The sequence below is a fragment of the Balaenoptera acutorostrata genome, chromosome 4, assembly GCF_949987535.1.
Source record: "Balaenoptera acutorostrata chromosome 4, mBalAcu1.1, whole genome shotgun sequence".
NCBI classification, from domain to species: Eukaryota; Metazoa; Chordata; class Mammalia; order Artiodactyla; family Balaenopteridae; genus Balaenoptera; species Balaenoptera acutorostrata.
In genome coordinates, this window is record NC_080067.1 from 92,418,245 (window position 1) to 92,435,618 (window position 17,374).

General features: G+C 36.9%; 1 protein-coding gene across 1 annotated transcript in view; it reads left to right on the forward strand.

Annotated features, from left to right (window-relative positions):
• SLC9C1 (solute carrier family 9 member C1) overlaps positions 1–17,155 on the forward strand; it is a 97,041-nt gene extending 79,886 nt beyond the window's left edge. The window contains 5 exon segments of the mRNA XM_057544936.1: positions 4,393–4,526; positions 4,660–4,845; positions 6,351–6,474; positions 14,409–14,473; positions 17,075–17,155. Of these exon segments, the coding sequence (XP_057400919.1) occupies positions 4,393–4,526; positions 4,660–4,845; positions 6,351–6,474; positions 14,409–14,473; positions 17,075–17,155 (590 nt within the window).
• The last annotated feature ends 219 nt before the right edge of the window (positions 17,156–17,374 follow it).

Here is a 17,374-nt window from a genome sequence, read left to right on the forward strand (position 1 = left end):
CCCAGACAGAAAATCAATATGGAAACAGTGGTCTTAAATGACATACAAGACCAGTTGGACTTAATAAATATCTACAGAACTTTCCATTCAAAAACAGCAGAAGACAAATTCTTTTCAAGTGTACATGGAATGTTCTTCAGGATAGATCACATACTAGTCCACAAAACAAGTCTTGACAAATTTAAGAAGAGAGAAATTATATCAAAGCATTTTCCCCAACCACAATGATATGAAACTAAAATCAATTACAGAAAGAAAACTGGGAAAAAAACAAACACGTGGAGACTATTGGACTTCCCTGGTGGTGCAGTGGTTAAGAATCCGCCTGCCAGTGCAGGGGACACAGGTTCGAGCCCTGGTCTGGGAAGATCCCACATGGCGCGGAGCAACTAAGCCTGTGTGCCACAACTACTGAACCTGTGCTCTAGGGCCCATGAGCCACAACTACTGAGCCTGCGTGCCACAACTAGTGAAGCCCTTGCACCTAGAGCCTGTGGTCCACAACAAGAGAAGCCACTGCAATGAGAAGCCTGTGTACCACAGCGAAGAGCAGCCCCCACTTGCCACAACTAGAGAAAGCCCGTGCACAGCAACGAAGACCCAACGCAGCCAAAAATAAATAAATAAATAAATAAATAACAAAGAACATGTTACCAAAAAAACCAGTGGGTCAATGAATAAATCAAAGAGGATATCAGAAAATACCTCAAGACAAATGAAAATAAAAACACAACTTTGCAAAATCTGTGGGACACAGCAAGAGCAATTCTAAGAGGGAAGATTCTAAGCAATACATGACTACAATACATGACTACTACTGTGAAAAAAAAGAAAGAAAGAAAATTACAGGCCAATATCTATGATGAATACAGATGCAAAAATCCTTGATAAAATATTAGCAAACTGAATTCAACAATATATAAAAAAGATCATACACCATGACCAAGTGGAACTATTCCAAGGATGCATGGATGGTTCATTATCTACAAATCAATCAATGTGATTCACCACATTAACAAAATGAAGGATAAAAATCACACGATCATCACAGGAGACACAGAAAAAGGATTTGACAAAATTCAACATTCATTCATGATAAAAACCCTCATCAAATTTGGTATAAAGAGAACATATCTCAACATAATGAAAGCCATTTATGACAAATCCACAGCTAACATCACACTAAATGGTGAAAAGCTGAAAGCTTTTCCTCTACAGTCAGGAACAAGACAAGGATGCTCACTCTTGACACTTATATTTAACGTTCCATTGGAAGTCCTAGCCACAGAAATCAGAGAAGAAAAACAAATAAAAGGCATCCAAACTGGAAGCAAAGAAGTAAAACTGTCACTGTTTGCAGATAACAAAACCCTAAAGTCTCCACTGAAAAAACTATTAGAACTAATAGAGGAATTCAGTAAAGTTGCAGAGTACAAGATTAATATACTGCTTTTCAATATACAAATAATGAACTATCAGAAAGAGAATAAAAGAAAACAGTCCCGTTTAACACATCAAAAATAATAAAATATATAGGAATAAGCTTTACCAAAGAGGTAAAAGACCTATACTCTGAAAACTATAAAACATTGATGAAGGAAATTAAAGACAATACAAAGAAATGGAAAGATATCCTGTGTTCACGGATTGGAAAAAAATATTGTTAAAATGTCCATACTACCCTAAGTAGTCTATAGATTTAATGCAATCCTTATCAAACTACCCATGACATTTTTCACAGAACTAGAACAAATAATCCTAAAATTTATATGGAACTACCAAAGACACAAAATTGCCAAAGCAATCTTGAGAAAAAAGAGCAAAGCTGGAGATAGCATGCTCCCTGACTTCAGACTATGCTACAAAACTTCAGTCAGCAAAACAGTATGGTACTGGCACAGGAACAGACACAGATTAATGGAACAGAATAGAGAACCCAGAAATAAACCCATGTACTTATGGTCAACTAATCTACAACAAAGAAGGCAAAAATATGCAATGGAGAAAAGACAGGCTCTTCAGTAAGTGCTGCTGGGAAAACTGGACAGCTACATGTAAAAATGAAATTAGAACTTTTTCTCACACCATGTACAAAATAAACTCAAAATGAATTAAAGACCTAAATGTAAGACTGGATATTGTAAACTCCTAGAAAAGAGCATAGGCAGAACACTCTTTGATATAAATCGTAGCAATATTTTTTTGGATCTGTCTCCTAAGGCAAAGGAAACAAACACAATCTTACAAGATTTTCCATGGCAAAGGAAACTGTTGACAAAACAAAAAGACAACTTATTGATTGGGAGAAAATATTTGTAAATTACATGACTAATAACAGGTTAATATCAAAATATATAAGCAGCTCATATAACTCAATATCAAAACAACTCAATTATATAATGCACAGAAGACCTGAACAGATATTTTCCAAAGAAGATATACAGAAGGCCAACAGGCACATGAAAAGATGCTCATCATTGTTAATTATCAGAGAAATGCAAATCAAAACCACAATGCGATATCAGCTCACCTCTGTCAGAATGGCTATCATCAAAAAGTCTACAAATAACAATGGGACTTCCCTGCCAGTCCAGTGTTTAAGACTCCGTGCTTCCACTGTAGGGGCCCCAGGTTTGATCCCTGGTTGGGGAACTAAGATCCCACACACTGCATGGTGCGGTCAAAAAGTGGGAAAAAAAAAATCTGCAAATTACAAATGTTGGTGAGGATGTGGATAAAGGGAGGCCTAGTACACTGTTTGTGGGAATGTAAATTTGTGCCACTATGGAAAACAGTATGGAGGTTCCTAAAAACTAAAAATAGAGCTACCATATAATCCAGGAATTCTGCTCTTGGATAGGTATATGAAGAAAATGAAAACATTAATTCGAAAAGATACATGTACCCCAATGTTCACAGTAGTATTATTTATAACAGCCAAGACATGGAAGCAACCTAAGTGGTAATATATATATATATTATATACATATATATGGTAATATTACTAAGCCATAAAAAAAGAATGAAATTCTGACATTTGCAACAACATGGATGGACCTGGAGGGTATTATATTTAGTGAAATAAGTCAGACAGAGAAAGACAAATACTATAAGTTATCACTTATATGTGGAATCTAAAAAAAGAAAACAAACAAATTAATATGACAAAACAGAAATGGACTCACAGATACAGAAAACAAATTAGTGGTTACCAATAGGGAGAGGGAAGGGGGTGGGACAAAATAAGGGCAGAGGATTAAGAAGTACAAACTACTATGTGTAAAATAAATAAGCTCCAAAAATATATTGTACAGTACAGGGAATAGAGTCAATACTTTGTAATAACTTTAAATGGAGTATAATATATAATAATACTGGATCACTCTGTTGTACACCTGAAACTAGTATAATATTATAAATCAACTATGCTTCAATTTTAAAAATTGGGCAAAGGATTTGAACAGATACTTCACAAAAGAATATACAAATGGCCCATAAACACATGAAGAAGATAATCAATATCATTAGCTCTCAGAGAAATGCAAATTAAAATCATGATAAGTTATCACTACACACCTACTACATTGGCTAAAAATTAAAAAAACTGAACACAAGGTATTAGCAAGGATGTGAAGCAAGTGAAATTCTCATACATGGCTAGTTAAAGGGTAAAATGTTACAACTTCATCTGAAAACAGTTTGGCAGTTTCTTATAATGTTAAATACACATTTACCCTATTACCCAGCAACCCCACTCATAGATACTTACTAAGAGAAATTAAAACCAACAAACACAATGTCTTGTGTATTCATAGCAGCTTATTCCTAATAGCCAGTAGTCTGTTCATTGTTAGTATCCGCATTTTATTATTGACCAAAACACTTGCTCCCCTCAAATAATATGTTTTTAGAAATACTTATGTCTTTAGAAAAGGTTAAATGATCTTTGATACTTGGTTTTCTATTTTTTTCAGAATCTATAAGAATAATAAAGAACCTCTCATTGGATCATGTAGTCTTTTAGTGCTTAGTGTATGACAAGATTGTACAAATATTTACTATATAGATACATTTTATTGGGTTTCCAGGCAATAACATGAATCTATATAATTTAAATTATTAGCTTTAATGTTACATATATAAATGAGAAAACCTCATTTCATTAAATCATGGGTGCACAGGATGAAATGTTAAACTGATATCCTCTGGGACTTCCCTGGCGGTCCAGTGGTTAAGACTTCGCCTTCCAATGCAGGGAGTGTGGGTTCCATCCCAGGTTGGGAAACTAAGATCCCACATGCCTCACTGCCAAAAAACCAAAACATAAAACAGAAGCAATATTGTAACAAATTCAATAAAAGACTTAAAAAAAATTGATATCCTCTTTTTTCCAGGCATACTTTATTCCCAAACATCACTTGTATGAAGCTTTTGAACAATTCTGTCCTCACATTGAATATAAAATGTGGCTAAAACTTGGACTTTCTATTACTGCCAAAAAAATCAGGGAGCATTTATCTTATGAGGTAAGAGGTGTTTATATAAAATTGTACTTCTCTCTGAGTGAAATTGCCCTAAAGTATTGTTAGAAATTAACTATTTAGGAATTTATATTAAACTTTATAAACAATAGACTATGAAATTGTGTTTTTCTTATAGGATTGGAATTACAAGATGCAGTTAAAACTCTGTAACATTTATGTAAAAGATATACCAAAGAACACCAAAACTGATATCTATGATGAAACTGTAATTTATGTCATCCTCATTCACGGAGCTGTGGAAGATTGTCAGTTACGAAAAGCTTATAAGGCTCCTTTCTTAATTCCTATAACATGCCATCAGGTAAAGAAATATTGATTCATATCTTCAGGTCAATATGCCGTTTGTCCAACAATGTGTTAATATTAGAAAAATTGTCACTTTTCCACCTTCCCATTCTCTCCCTTTCCCCCACCACCTCCGTGTACACACACACACACACACACACACCAAATTAATTGATTGCTTTGGCACTGGGTAGCCCAAACACCAAGCTATTCCTATTCACTGTCAATGAATTAGGCCAAGCTATACATTTTGACCACAGTTAGATTTTGGTGCAACTGTAAATAGCAAAAGAGGACGTATTAAGTTCATGTACATATTGCAGAAGGACTGCTCTCTCTGGACAGTAACAGCAGTGCTCTAAAAATGTTCTGTCAGTCCCATGCTGAAGTGAGTACCAGTGGTATTTCCCCAGCTACATTGAAAGTGAAGGTAGAAATGAAGGACTTCTCATATTTAAGCTGTTGGGTTACCCTTCCAATTAAAATGAGAAGCTGTGCCATGAGAAGAAAGAAAGAAGTAAGACTGTATTATGTGTGTGTCTCTGTGTGTGTCTGTGTATGTGTGTGTGTGTGTGTGTATTGGGGTAGAGTAAGAGAGGCACATGTCAGGAGGAATCAGAGGACGCATAAAATACAGCTAAAGAAAGTAACTTGAAAGAGGGACCTAGAGTCAATTAAATCAGGCATTTTTTTAAAGCAACTATGACAGAAACAGTGCTAGATGCTAAAGTGGTCAAGATGAATGAGACTTTCAGCTTGCCCTCAAGAGATCTCTCAACCAAGCGAAAAGAAACATATATAAATAGATGAATACACATTTACAGCTATGGTAGAAGTGCTTAAAAGGTAGATTTGGGACACAAGAAAAAAACTGAGGTGGGAGTAAGAGGAATCCTAAGCTGAGAAACAATCACAAGAAAATTTTCTACGTGGATGCCACTAGCACCAATTTGATGCCAAGTGAGAGGAAGTAAAACATTATTCTTAACTATGGTGCTCCCCAACTCTATTCTTGAATACATAATAATAGAGCTTAGTTGGGGGTGCTGGTTGGGAATTTAGATGACAAAGTAAGAGATTCTCAAGGCAGACCAAACCTGCCCAACTCTGTCTACTCTCCTAGGCATAAAGCTCTGCTCACTGTGGATTTGGGCACCAATGTTATTCAAAGCATATTGAAGACAGTCACAAGGTTGGAAGATTTCTTGAAATCCATTGATTTTCAAACTTTCTTCCTGCCACATAGAAAAACCTTCTGGGTGATATTTTAAAGGGTCATTGATGATTAACTCTTGATTATTTTTCTCAGTTGTAATAAAAATGAGCAAAATAATTAAAACTCAGTGAAAGTATGTAGAATATTGACTCTCGCAAGACTAACATATCCAGGTATTTAAAGATATCTAATATCTATTGATATTGTCAATTTTCAGGCCCAGATATTTAGAGAGGGTCTGAGATAGTAACCTAACAGAGAAACATTCAACTGTATGATATAGCTTGTAATCTGTCAACTTTCAGATACAAGGCACTGAAGATTTCACAAAGGTAACAATTGTTCAAACTGCGATTGATTCAAATAAATTCAGGTGGAACACTAGAAAGTATATAGCGTCACGTAAACCAGCTCATCCTGCAGCATCAGGTATGTTAGATTTCTTTGAGTAATTGGGAACTTACTTTCCTTTTGTAAAATAGTCGTATATGTATTTGGAAACTTGTAGGCATTCTACCTAGAGTATTGAGGAATCCTTTTAACTGCCATATTTGATATCCAGTGTGTGAATTAAAACTGAGAACATCTAAGTTATTAGAAATTTTAATATTTAATCTATAAAAACGAACACATATAATTATAATATGTATTATATATTATACACATTATTTGTGTATAAAAGTAATTAATGAGGGAATTTCTAATTCTTCCCAAAAGTTAAAATATTTTATACAGCAGTAATAATGAAAATATTGCTGCACTGTCTGAACAACAGAGATATAAATCATGTGACTAAATAAATAACCTTATTATTTTTTAAAAAATTTTTTGAATTTTATTTTTTTTTTATACAGCAGGTTCTTATTAGTCATCGGTTTTATACACATCAGTGTATACATGTCAATCCCAATCGCCCAATTCATCACACAATCACCCCCACCCCCCACCGCTTTCCTCCCTTGGTGTCCATACGTTTATTCTCTACATCTGTGTCTCTATTTCTGCCCTGCAAACCGGTTCATCTGTACCATTTTTCTAGGTTCCACATATATGCGTTAATATACGATATTTGTTTTTCTCTTTCTGACTTACTTCACTCTGTATGAGAGTCTCTAGATCCATCCATGTCCCCACAAATGACTCAGTTTCGTTCCTTTTTATGGCTAAGTAATATTCCATTGTATATATGTACCACATCTTCTTTATCCATTCGGCTATCGATGGGCATTTAGGTTGCTTCCATGACGTGGCTATTGTAAATAGTGCTGCAATGAACACTGGGGTGCAGGTGTCTTTTTGAATTATGGTTTTCTCTGGGTATATGCCCAGTAGTGGGATTGATGGATCATATGGTAATTCTATTTTTAGTTTTTTAAGGAACCTCCATACTGTTCTCCATAGTGACTGTATCAAGTTACATTCCCACCAACAGTGCAAGAGGGTTCCCTTTTCTCCACACCCTCTCCAGCATTTGTTGTTTGTAGATTTTCTGATGATGCCCATTCTAACTGGTGTGAAGTGATACCTCATTGTAGTTTTGATTTGCATTTCTCTAATAATTAGTGATGTTGAGCAGCTTTTCATGTGCTTCTTGGTCATCTGTATGTCTTCTTTGGAGAAATGTCTATTTAGGTCTTCTGCCCATTTTTGGATTGGGTTGTTTGTTTCTTTAATGTTGAGCTGCATGAGCTGTTTATATATTTTTGAGATTAATCCTTTGTCCATTGATTCGTTTGCAAATATTTTCTCCCATTCTGAGGGCTGTCTTTTCGTCTTGTTTATGGTTTCCTTTGCTGTGCAAAAGCTTTGAAGTTTCATTAGGTCCCACTTGTTTATTTTTGTTTTTATTTCCATTACTCTAGGAGGTGGATCAAAAAAGATCTTGCTGTGATTTATGTCAAAGAGTGTTCTTCCTATGTTTTCCTCTAAGAGTTTTATAGTGTCTGGTCTTACATTTAGGTCTCTAATCCATTTTGAGTTTATTTTTGTGTATGGTGTTAGGGAGTGTTCTAATTTCATTCTTTTATATGTAGCTGTCCAGTTTCCCCAGCACCATTTATTGAAGAGACTGTCTTTTCTCCATTGTATATCCTTGCCTCCTTTGTCATAGACTAGTTGACCATAGGTGCCTGGGTTTATCTCTGGGCTTTCTATCTTGTTCCATTGATCTATGTTTCTGTTTTTGTGCCAGTACCATATTGTCTTGATTACTGTAGCTTTGTAGTATAGTCTGAAGTCAGGGAGTCTGATTCCTCCAGCTCTGTTTTTTTCCCTCAAGACTGCTTTGGCTATTCGGGGACTTTTGTGTCTCCATACAAATTTTAAGATTTTTTGTTCTAGTTCCGTAAAAAATGCCATTGGTAATTTGATAGGGATTGCATTGAATCTGTAGATTGCTTTGGGTAGTATAGTCATTTTTACAATATTGGTTCTTCCAATCCAAGAACATTGTATATCTCTCCATCTGTTGGTATCATCTTTAATTTCTTTCTTCAGTGTCTTATACTTTTCTGCATACAGGTCTTTTGTCTCCCTAGGCAGGTTTATTCCTAGGTATTTTATTCTTTTTGTTGCAGTGGTAAATGGGAGTGTTTCCTTAATTTCTCTTTCAAATTTTCATCATTAGTGTATAGGAATGGAAGAGATTTCTGTGCATTAATTTTGTATCCTGCAACTTTACCAAATACATTGATTAGCTCTAGTAGTTTTCTGGTGGAATCTTTAGGATTCTCTATGTATAGATCATATCATCTGCAAACAGTGACAGTTTTACTTCTTCTTTTCCAATTTGTATTCCTTTTATTTCTTTTTCTTCTCTGATTGCCATGGCTAGGATTTCCAAAACTATGTTGAATAATAGTGGTGAGAGTGGACATCCTTGCCTTGTTTCTGATCTTAGAGGAAATGCTTTCAGTTTTTCACCATTGAGAATGATGTTTGCTGTGGGTTTGTCGTATATGGCCTTTTTTATGTTGAGGTAGGTTCCCTCGATGCCCACTTTCTGGAGAGTTTTTATCATAAATGGGTGTTGAATTTTGTCAAAAGCTTTTTCTGCATCTATTGAGATGATCATATGGTTTTTATTCTTCAATTTGTTAATATGGTGTGTCACATTGATCGATTTGCATATATTGAAGAATCCTTGCATCCCTGGGATAAATCCCACTTGATCGTGGTGTATGATCCTTTTAATGTGCTGTTGGATTCTGTTTGCTAGTATTTTGTTGAGGATTTTTGCATCTATATTCATCAGTGATATTGGTCTGTAATTTTCTTTTTTTTGCAGTATCTTTGTCTGGTTTTGGTATCAGGGTGATGGTGGCCTCATAGAATGAGTTTGGGAGTGTTCCTTCCTCTGCAATTTTTTGGAAGAGTTTGAGAAGGATGGGTGTTAGCTCTTCTCTAAATGTCTGATAGAATTCACCTGTGAAGCCATCTGCTCCTGGACTTTTGTTTGTTGGAAGATTTTTAATCACAGTTTCAATTTCATTCCTTGTGATTGGTGTGTTCATATTTTCTATTTCTTCCTGGTTCAGTCTTGGAAGGTTATACCTCTCTAAGAACTTGTCCATTTCTTCCAGGTTGTCCATTTTCTTGGCATAGAGTTGCTTGCAGTAGTCTCTTAGGATGCTTTGTATTTCTGCAGTGTCTGTTGTAACTTCTCCTTTTTCATTTCTAATTTTATTGATTTGAGTCCTCTCCCTCTTTTTCTTGATGAGTCTGGCTAATGGTTTACAAATCTTGTTTGTCTTCTCAAAGAACCAACTTTTAGTTTTACTGATCTTTGCTATTGTTTTCTTTGTTTCTATTTCATTTATTTCTGCTCTGATCTTTATGATTTCTCTCCTTCTGTTAACTTTGGGTTTTGTTTGTTCTTCTTTCTCTAGTTCCTTTAGGTGTAAGGTTAGATTGTTTATTTGAGATTTTTCTTGTATCTTGAGGTAGGTTTATATAAATATAAACTTCCCTCTTAGAACTGCTTTTGCTGCATCCCATAGGTTTTGGATCATTGTGTTTTCATTGTCATTTGTCTCTAAGTATTTTTTGGTTTCCTCTTTGATGTCTTCAGTGATCTCTTGGTTATTTTGTAACGTATTGTTTAGCCTCCATGTATTTCTGGTTTTTACATTTTTTTCCATGTTATTGATTTCTAATCTCATAGTGATATGGTCAGAAAAGATGCTTTATATGATTTCAATTTTCTTAAATTTACTGAGGCTTGATTTGTGACCCAAGATATGATCTATCCTGGAGAATGTTCTGTGTGCACTTGAGAAGAAAGTGTAATCTGCTGTTTTTGGATGGAATGTCCTATAAATATCAATTAAATCTATCTGGTCTTTTGTGTCATTTAAAGCTTGTGTTTCCTTATTAATTTTCTGTTTGGCTGATCTGTCCATTGGTGTAAGTGAGGTGTTAAAGTCCCCCACTATTTTTGTGTTACTGTCGATTTCCTCTTTTGTAGCTGTTAACAGTTGCCTTATGTATTGAGGTGCTCCTATGTTGGGTGCATATATATTTATAATTGTTATATCTTCTTCTTGGATTGATCCCTTGATCATTATGTAGTGTTCTTCATTGTCTCTTGTAACATTCTTTATTTTAAATTCTATTTTATCTGATATGTGTATTGCTACTCCAGCTTTCTTTTGATTTCCATTTACATGGAATATCTTTTTCCATCCCCTCACTTTCAGTCTGTATGTGTCCCTAGGTCTGAAGTGGGTCTCTTGTAGACAGCGTATATATGCATCTTGTTTTTGTATCCATTCAGCAAGCCTGTGTCTTTTGATTGGAGCATTTAATCCATTCAAGTTTAAGGTAACTATCGATATGTGTGTTCCTATGACCATTTTCTTAATTGTTTTGGGTTTGTTTTGTAGGTCCTTTTCTTCTCTTGTGTTTCCCACTTAGAGAAGTTCCTTTAGCATTTGTTGTAGAGCTGGTTTGGTGGTGCTGAATTCTCTTAGCTTTTGCTTTTCTGTAAAGCTTTTGATTTCTCCATCGAATCTGAATGAGATCCTTGCCGGGTAGAGTAATCTTGGTTATAGGTCTTCTCTTTCATCACTTTAAGTATATCATGCCACTCCCTTCTGGCTTGTAGAGTTTCTGCTGAGAAATCAGCTGTTAACCTTATGGGAGTTCCCTTGTATGTTATTTGTCATTTTTCCCTTGCTGCTTTCAATAACTTTTCTTTGTCTTTGATTTTTTCCAATTTGATTACTATGTGTCTCGGTGTGTTTCTCCTTTCGTTTATCCTGTATGGGACTTGCTGCGCTTCCTGGACCTGGGTGGCTATTTCCTTTCCCATGTTAGGGAAGTTTTCAACTATAATCTCTTCAAATATTTTCTCTGGTCCTTTCTCTCTCTCTTCTCCTGCTGGGACCCCTATAATGCGAATGTTGTTGTGTTTAATGTTGTCCCAGAGGTCTCTTAGGCTGTCTTCATTTCTTTCCATTCTTTTTTCTTTATTCTGTTCCACGACAGTGAATTCCACCATTCTGTCTTCCAGGTCACTTATCCGTTCTTCTGCCTCAGTTATTCTGCTATTGATTCCTTCTAGTGTAGTTTTCATTTCAGTTATTGTATTGTTCATCTCTATTTGTTTGTTCTTTAATTCTTCTAGATCTTTGTTAAACATTTCTTGCATCTTCTCGATCTTTGCCTCCATTCTTTTTCAGAGGTCCTGGATCATCTTCACTATCATTATTCTGAATTCTTTTTCTGGAAGGTTGCCTATCTCCACTTCTAGTTGTTTTTCTGGGGTTTTATCTTGTTCTTTCATCTGGTACATAGCTCTCTGCCTTTTCATCTTGTCTATCTTTCTGTGAATGTGGTTTTTGTTCCACAGGCTGCAGGATTATGGTTCTTCTTGCTTCTGCTGTCTGCGCTCTGGTGGATGAGGCTATCCAAGAGGCTTGTGCAAGTTTCCTGATGGGAGGGACTGGTGGTGGGTAGATCTGACTGTTGCTCTGGTGGGCAGAGCTCAGTAAAATTTTAATCCACTTGTCTGCTGATGGGTGGGGCTGGGTACCCTCCCTGTTGGTTGTTTGGCCTGAGGCAACCCAACACTGGAGACTACCTGGGCTCTTTGTTGGGGTTAATGGCAGACTCTGGGAGGGCTCACACCAAAGAGTACTTCCCAGAACTTCTGCTGCCAGTGTCCTTGTCCCTGCAGTGAGCCACAGCCACCCCTCGCCTCTGCAGGAGACCCTCCAACACTAGCAGGTAGGTCTGGTTCAGTCTCCTCTAAGGTCACTGCTCCTTCCCCTGGGTCCCGATGCACACGCTAGTTTGTGTGTGCCCTCCAAGTGTGGAGTTTCTGTTTCCCCTACTCCTGTCGAAGTCCTGCAATGAAATTCCACTAGCCTTCAAAGTCTGATTCTCTATGAATTCCTCCTCCTGTTGCCAGACTCCCGGGTTGGAAAGCCTGACTTGGGGCTCAGAACCTTCACTCCAGTGGGTGGACTTCTGTGGTATAAGTGTTCTCCAGTCTGTGAGTCACCCACCCAGCAGTTATGGGATTTGATTTTATTGTGATTGTGCCCCTCCTACCGTCTCATTGTGGCTTCTCCTTTGTCGTTGGATGTGGGGTATCTATTTTGGTGAGTTCCAATGTCTTCCTGTGGATGATTGTCCAGCAGCTAGTTGTGATTCTGGTGTTCTCGCAAGAGGGTGTGAGAGCACGTCCTTCTACTCCATCATCTTGGTTCAGGGCCCCAATAAATAACCTTATTATAAAGCCTATTCTTCATACAAACTTTGCATGAATAAAGTTGAATCAGAACATAAATGATTATTTAATAAATACTATTAAGCCATTGATTAAAATTTGGAAAATGAGTTTGAGGTAGATTTTAAAATTAAATAGTAAATAATTAAATTATGGAATAAATAGTAATATAATTTAATATTTATCATTTCACTGAAAGGGACATAGTTCTAAATTTAGAAATATAGAAATTAATTTTAAAATTCTGTGTCAATAAAAATATTACCAATCAAGAGATCAGCAAAGGACAATTCATGGAAGAAAAGTTATATTGAAAACAACATGTAAAGAAGTTCAACACTACTACCATTTAAAGAAACAGAAATTAAATATTGGTCTGTTCAATTAGTGAGATTTTTAAAGAATTATAATGCCTAATACTCAAAAAAAAATGTTGTGGATCTGATATACATTCTTACCTTGATACTAGTACTAATTGATAAAATAAATTTATCACAGGATTCCAAAAGCCATAAAAGTATTTATATCCTTTGCCTAAATAATATAATTTCTATATATGTCAATTATACCTCAATAAAAAATGAAATAATAGTATAATTTCTAGACATTTATTGTAAAGAAATAAAGCAGAAAAAGGTAATTGAGCATTATTTATAAAACTAAAAAGTAGAAGTTATCAAAATGGCTAATGATAAATGAATGGTTAATTAAATTAACACATTAGTCAACATGATTAAATGCTAAATAACCATTAAACAATTAATTTCCCATGTAGTAACTTGGAAAAGACCAATGATACATGTCAAGTGAAAATACCAATGATACAACATTGTGTTGCTAATATTAAACAAATTTTATCTTTATTATGTTACAATTATATACCTTTGAATCCATGTGGACACACAATACTGTCATCACATGAGTCTCCTCTCATCTTTAGATTAAGCAGAAATGGGACATGGTATTGAAACCTTCACCATCTTCTCTTTCTTCAGCCATCTCCCCTCCCCACTCTCTAAAACATAGCCATACCATACGGCTAATGGTTCACATAATCTGGGAGACCTCACATTTGCACATTCCTTCTTTTCCTTCTGCCTGGAACTTCTAAACATGCCTCTCCCCACATCTCTCCATTCCATGGAGCTAACTTCTTATTCTTCAAATCTCAGCATCACTGATACATTCCAAATTCACAACACTTCACTCTCCCGTGTGCTCCCATAGCCCGCTATGCACACAGTCCTATTTTCCCATTTTTTATTTTTTTTGCTGGTCTGTCTGCTCCAAGAGGGCACAGATCATAACTCGTTTGTTTTCTTATGTATCTCCATTGCTTACCAATGGGCCTGGCATGCTCAATACATATTAATATAAAAGTATTTTGGGGATGGTGGGACAATAGATGATTTTGTCTCTCTACTTTCCAAACCATCTGCACAATTGTTACACAATCTTTATAATAGAGGACTTTTAATCCCTTTTTTGAAAAGTGACCCCACTTGTTACCAATTGAAATTACCACCAATTTCAGATCACAGGTCCTGGGTGTAAGTGACTTGAACGTGGTTGACTTTGAGAGTTGGACTATTTGATACAGTCCTTTGTTTCAGTGCTTGAACTAACGCAGTCTTTTTTGAAGCAGCTGAAAGCAGAACCAATGAAGAACATCCTCAAGAAGAGACAAGTACTCAGGTAAACTGAGAAATAGAGTGAAAGTAAAATCAGCCCTCCATATCCTAGAACACGGAACCCGTGGATACTGGGCGCTGACTGTACTATGCCACTTTATATAAGAGGCTTAAGCATCCATGGATTTTGGTCCTCGTGGGAAGAGGGAATGTGGTCCTGGGACCAATCCCCTGCCAATACCTAGGGACGACTCTACCTCACTAGATCTACACCAGCCTACCTGTAGACTGGATTTTAGGGAGTTCCAGGTGGGATAGAGAGTTTATTTATTTATTTTTTAAATAAATTTTCTTTTTTTAAATTGAGGCATATTTTTAAAATTTATTTATTTTATTTTATTTATTTTATTTTTGGCTGTGTTGGGTCTTCGTTGCTGCATGTGGGCTTTTCTCTGGTTGCAGTGAGCGGGGGATACTCTTCGTTGTGGCATGCAGGCTTTTCATTGTGGTGGCTTCTCTTGTTGGGAGCACAGGCTCTAGGCATGTGGGCTTCAGTAGTTGTGGCACACAGGCTCAGTAGTTGTGGCATATGGGCTCTAGAACACAGGCTCCGTAGTTGTGGCACACGAGCTTATTTGTTCTGCGGCATGTGGGATCTTCCTGGACCAGGGCTCGAACCCATGTCTCCTGCATTGGCAGGCAGATTCTTAACCACTGCGCCACCAGGGAAGCCCAGTTGAGGCATATTTGACATATTAGTTTCGGGGAGAATTTATTTTTAATTCTTGTCTTTTCCAAACTGGTTGTATTTTTCCAGGAGATTTTGATTATCATGACCAGAATCTGAGAAATATCTACTGCAAATACATCAGAAAATTGTATATTTGATTGTTAAAAATGTTTTACATCAGTTAAGTCTATTTGCTCTATTAGCAGTAGGCATCAAACTCAAAACACATGCTCCCTTTCCCCCGAAACTCTCCTCATGAGTGTATGTTGAATGAAAGGTGATTATAGATTCCATGGGGGAGGTTGAAGGTGTTTTTCTCATGTCTGTCTTAAACTCAAATGTGTCCAAGTTCTCAGGTCTTCAAGAAGCCAAAACTCTTCTTTAACACACATGTTCTCATTCCGCATAAAAGCAGGAAGTTCACTTTCTCCCTAAGTATTTTGGAGTCTTCCTGGGGAAGCTTTTCCTCAAACCCTCCCTGGTTGTTGCTTGTTACCTGGAACTCCTGACCCAATAGCTCTGCGGCTAAGAGTATGGGCTCTAGCATGAAATTCTCTGGTTTGTCTCCTGGTTCCATCACATATTAGCCATGTGACCTTGGACAAGTTTCTCAACCTGCCTGAGCATCACTTTTTCCCTGTCTATAAAACAAGGATGGGGCTTCCTTGGTGGCGCAGTGGTTGAGAATCTGCCTGCCAATGCAGGGGACACGGGTTCGAGCCCTGGTCTGGGAGGATCCCACATGCCGCGGAGCAACTGGGCCCGTGAGCCACAATTGCTGAGCCTGCGCGTCTGGAGCCTGTGCTCCGCAACAAGAGAGGCCGCGATAGTGAGAGGCCCGCGCACCGCGATGAAGAGTGGCCCCCACTTGCCGCAACCGGAGAAAGCCCTCCCACAGAAACGAAGACCCAACGCAGCCAAAAATAAATAAATAAATAAAATTAAAAAAAGAAAAAAGAGTCAATTTGTATTTGTAACCTAAAATATTTATTAAAAAAAAAAAAAAAACAAGGGTAATAACGATGCCTATTTCATATAGTGCAACTACATGGGGATTAAAGAAATGGGAAGTATGCTGCATAGTACTTGACATATAACAAGCAATACATACACAAAATGTCTATTATTCTTTGTTAACCCCTTCTTAACATTGTAAACTACTTCTCCAAACCTCTTTTGCTCTCCCCATATTAATTTTCTAAAAAAATATGGATACAGTCACCTCCTCTAATTCTCCCAAACACAGTTGCTGCTGAGGACTAGGAAATAACAAAGGGAAATTACAATTAAAAAACAAAAAAAGAGGAGGAAGGCACTTAAGATAAAATATTAGATGGCTTCGTCTAGCTTACCGATTAAGCCATCTTTCTCCTTAGCCCTGGCAGGCTGCCAAGCCTGTAGGAGTCATCTTAATAGCATATTTGAGGGGATGGAGGGAGGAGCCAGGGAAGCTAGTGCTCTCCTGGTACATTTTGCCCCGAAATGCTGCTTTTTCTTAATTAAGAAAAATGATTGCATGATGGTTGCTAATATGGAGGAAGTAGTGTTAAAGTGAGAGACAGTCCATTAAATTGTAGAAACATCAGCTAGTGAGACATACAGAGATCAACAAATTGTGTTATTTAGTAAATGCTTTTTTCTCCCTGATGTCAGATCTTGGCTGTGTTTCTGAGCCAGCTCCCTTCCTACTCCCCTCAAACCATTGCCCTACTACTACCACCCCAGAATTGTAGCTTTACCTTTATATAATCAAAAAGCCTGACACAACATAAAGTGACTCCTTACAAAATGTTTTGGTCCCCACACAGTGCTGTCACTGGCAGAATTCCCAGTTCTAGGTGCCCCGATCTACAGACCAGATTTGACACCAGCTCTGCTTTATAAATCTGACCCTTATTAACAGTCTCAGACTTTGACTCCTATCTCCATTTTTAGAATCAACAGCCTACAGAATCAATTGTTAAGACCACGGAGGATAAGAACATCTATGAGGACGCCTATAATAAGCCTAAATGAAAGTCTGGTAAGCTGCCTCAGTTTCTCCAACATGATTAGGATCACACCTGTCCCTGGAGATGTAGAAGGAAGCCAGTTTATTTGCCTTTGTGTGATAGTATGATTATACCACCTTCCACTAGCCAGAATGCTGCTAATGGCACTAGCTCTAAATTCGAATTTGGAAAATTAATTTTAAAATAAGATTCCTTTATCTGGATTTCTGAAAACTTTATAGTC